The sequence below is a fragment of the Glycine max genome, chromosome 18 (assembly GCF_000004515.6).
Source record: "Glycine max cultivar Williams 82 chromosome 18, Glycine_max_v4.0, whole genome shotgun sequence".
Classification (NCBI taxonomy): domain Eukaryota; kingdom Viridiplantae; phylum Streptophyta; class Magnoliopsida; order Fabales; family Fabaceae; genus Glycine; species Glycine max.
In genome coordinates this window covers 58,281,995-58,286,270 of record NC_038254.2, presented here as the reverse complement: position 1 = coordinate 58,286,270, position 4,276 = coordinate 58,281,995, and the positions used below count along the sequence as shown (strand labels likewise).

Here is a 4,276-nt window from a genome sequence, read left to right as displayed (position 1 = left end):
CAACCCTAAACCCTAACCCCTAAACCCTAAACCCTAAACCCTAAACCCTAAACCCTAAACCCTAAACCCTAAACCCTAAACCCTAAACCCTAAACCCTAAACCCTAAACCCTAAACCCTAAACCCTAAACCCTAAACCCTAAACCCTAAACCCTAAACCCTAAACCCTAAACCCTAAACCCTAAACCCTAAACCCTAAACCCTAAACCCTAAACCCTAAACCCTAAACCCTAAACCCTAAACCCTAAACCCTAAACCCTAAACCCTAAACCCTAAACCCTAAACCCTAAACCCTAAACCCTAAACCCTAAACCCTAAACCCTAAACCCTAAACCCTAAACCCTAAACCCTAAACCCTAAACCCTAAACCCTAAACCCTAAACCCTAAACCCTAAACCCTAAACCCTAAACCCTAAACCCTAAACCCTAAACCCTAAACCCTAAACCCTAAACCCTAATCCCTAAACCCTAAACCCTCCCTAAATACCTGAAAATCCCCAAAATCCTAAAAACTCAAACACTAAAAAATCCTAAACCCCAAACCCTAAATACCTAAAAATCCCCAATACCCTAAAAAACTCAAACCCTAAACCCTAAAAAACCCAGAAAAAATGAAAATCCCCAAAACCTTAAAAAACCTCAAACCCTTGAAAGACCCTAAACCCTAAAATCTCTCCCTAAAACACATATATACCCTATAACATATATATATACATATACACTAAATAGTATTTCAATTGATTATGAATCGCAAGCCCAAATGTGTACAGGCAAGTTAATTTGTGGACAAACAACAAATAATTGCCAAATGTGTATAGACAAGTAAATTTACCCTTTGTCGTCTCTCTTATCTTCCTCTTTTTGTTGCATGGCATTGACACCTGCATATACCTACAGATAAAATTGATAATCAAATTTACCTTCTTAAAAAATGCTTCAAGACAGAGAACACAGCCAGAATTAATTACAGCACTTCAAAGCTCGCCCTATTATATAGAAAATATGTCTTCTTTTCATCTTCCCAGGCTAATGTTTTGTTTATAACATTGTCAACTATAGCTTAAAGAAAACATATTGTCATCAGAAGTTCAAATGGCACTGTCAATAATGGATAGTTTCATAGGCATTCATGAAAGCAAACCTGGAATTTTGCCTATAGTTATTCTAGCATGTTCTGCACGTTTAAGATTAATGTGAGCGCATTGCCCAGCACTGTAACGGTTGTTATCCTGTAATTGTTTTTAATACTTCAGAGAACAAACTAAATGATCTAACAATAACAATTGTCCATAAATGAAATTAAATTAATAACAATTAGTTTGAACAAGATACACAGCATAAAGTGAGACCAATTATACTTACTAATCACATAGATACAAACAGGAAACTCAAGCTTACAATAAAATTCTGATTTATAAATATCTTGATATATTTGGTTTCACTTTTCCAAACTATTTTTACATCAACTTTCAGTTCAATTCATCTGACATTCAATTTTTTATGGTGTAGTCCACTTCAGTTCATCTGACATGCAACTTTTTATGGTGTACTAGTGCAAGTGATCTTTTGATTAATCCATGCAAGAATCTCCCTTTTTTTAATGAAAAATACAATGTATTCAATATCATTTGAAACTTCCAATAAAAGTACAAGAGTTTGGGCAAGAAAATAAAGAGATCTAAAAACAAAGAAAGAAGGCAAAACCCTAGCAGGCCTGAGTCCTACCAGCGTACTTATGAAGCTATACAAATGATAAAATATAATTTCTGGCTTACTTGATTATATTTGTCAAGCCAATTCTCCTCTTCACATGCAGCAACCCACTTATCAATCCTATCTGTTACTTCTTTTCTACTCAAAACTTCATCTTTTGCCTTAATTATCTGTTCTTCGATTTTGGCTAATAGCTCAGAAGGATCCACCAGTCCTATACAAAAAACAGTACCATTGCATAATGTTAGATACTCAGATCATTTCCAGGTAAATCTTGAAAAGAAAAAAAAAGATTTAAGGAAGTACTAAATATGTGTTTGGCTCAACTTCTTTAAGAGAAATAATCCCTTATTTTTGTTAGCTTCTTAAAAGCTTTGAAAAACAAATGTAGCAGAAGAAAGTCATTCTGAAACATAAGCTACGAGGAGGTTATAGGTAAATAATCTATTAATGGACAGGAACATACCAGAATCTATTAATGCACTAGCTTTCTCAGCCACAGTACTTGGATCTGGTTCAATATGAGTCAATCTACATATTTCCTCTAACTCTGACCTCTTCTTAAAAACAAGTTCTTTCATTCTGCTTGCTTTTAGTTTGGCAAGCCTGTCCACTTCTGCTGAACCCTAAAAAAGGAATTTTCAGTCTAGTAGCTCCATATGCACAGAATAAATTGCAAAGAATGAAAAAATAATAATAACAAAGGGAAAGGGAACTGAAAGAAGCTTCCAGACCTTCTCTATCATTTCTGTTGAAAGAACACCTCGTTCAGTGATTTCTGATTCTGAGGTTTCAACAATAGAAGTAATTTTCATAAAACAGTTTCTCTCTTCTTTTGAAGAGTCCATCAAATTCCAAAGTTCAAATAGTTTTGCTACAACATCCTTCAGCTGCATTTTTAAAAATAGTGTACTTTTAAAGGAAGGGAAGAAATTACAACAACCAATCAAACGAAAAGCAATTAAGTATGCTGTAGAAAAATCACCTTCTGAAATTCCAGTTTTCCTTTCTATTTTTAACTTGAGAATGGCCTGCTCTAGACCTTCCAATGTGCTATTGCTAATATTAGTCGACTGTTCCACCTGAGTCCCATGCAAACTTCGGTGAACATAACCCACGGTCTGACCAAAATCCAACCCAAGCACACTACAAAGAGAATGCACCTCATTCACGCATTGCAAGACCTTTTGAAGGCAATCAGCATCAAAAGAACGCACATATAAAAGGCAAAAATGAGTTATAAAATAAAAGGAGGATCAATATACTGATTGATATGAGGCTATAAAACAAGACAACAGGGGTAAAGAAAAGCATTTTAATTGCCACATGTACTACTTTTTCTTAGGGAAAAAAAATAAAACAGCAGGGAGCTTGCACAAACAAGAAATGAATATTTACATGAATTGATCATTCACAAAAATCAAAGGTTTATTAACCCACAACCACGGACCAGAGCAATAAGAAAGTTCATGGGTCAGTTTATATCATAATACAAACCTTTTCTTTTTTATATTCATTAAGTCTCCCAAGTGACAAGTCCTGTTCATCCTCAACTGTTGTGCTGCTCAAAAATGCAAATAAAGTAAAACAAGGCATAACCAAACAGTAGTGGAAGAATGTACCAAATGAAGAATAAAGTAAAAATGAAAACAACAAATAGTTTGGTATTATTAACTTCCTACACACAAAATATGCAAAATCAACAAAATTATAAAACACTACACCAAAGCTAAACCAAATTGCCACCAAACCAGAAATCGATTCCATGTTAGTGTCATCATATCTCGTAAAGGCAACAAGATTAAACAAACAGTACAGTATAAAGACAAAGTCAACCCGAAAACCCGATACCAACTATTCAACTGGTAACTTTTAAAATGCATCAAGAATCCCAATCCACTGAATTTTAAAAATTATACAGTAAAAAACCCATCAAACTTTAGACCAAGAACAAGGAAAAAATAAAAGATAAAAAAGCTGAAAAAAAAAAAACCTTTTCAACTCAGATAATCAATCTAATGAAGAAAGACAATGCCCCTTTCGCCCTATAATAAAATAACCTACAGAGACCCTATCAGTGCTTTTTTTTTCTTTTGACACAGTGAACAAACAAAAAGTTGACCCGAGGAGAAAGAAGACATCATTGGGTAGAGAATAGCCAAGAACAAGAAGATGATGAAGAAAAAGAAGAAGAAGAAAAGAAAATAAAGGAGTAGGCATATCATGAACAAATCATCACAAGCAGACTCTTCATTAAGAAAAAGAAACACCCCATATCCTTATTTTTGCACCCAACAAATTCCTCAAAACCCAGAATTCTGAAACACCAAAGACAGAGAAAGACCGCAAGTTCTCTGAGCAAAGCCGTGCAAGTAGAGCTTGTGCGGATACTAGTGCCATGTCCCCCAATGGCCAGCATTGTTACCAAAAATCTGAGACCCTCTTTTAGAGGTAGTACTTTAATTGAAAGTTACCAAGCAAGGTGGTAGAAGAAGAAGAACAAGAACAAGAACAAGAAAGACTAAGAAGGGTCAAAGAAGAAGAAAGCATGAAACTTTCATCTC

The 4,276-nt window shown here is 34.8% G+C and overlaps 1 protein-coding gene across 1 annotated transcript; it reads right to left on the bottom strand.

Moving 5' to 3' along the window:
* Nucleotides 1–751: 751 nt before the first annotated feature.
* On the bottom strand, nt 752–4,020 carry LOC100780942 (65-kDa microtubule-associated protein 6). The gene is given in 8 exon segments (XM_006603550.3): nt 752–1,058; nt 1,141–1,228; nt 1,775–1,926; nt 2,179–2,338; nt 2,447–2,602; nt 2,698–2,715; nt 2,717–2,951; nt 3,220–4,020. Coding segments are annotated over 8 exon segments (1,164 nt in total). The 5' UTR covers nt 3,480–4,020; the 3' UTR covers nt 752–963.
* Nucleotides 4,021–4,276: the final 256 nt, after the last annotated feature.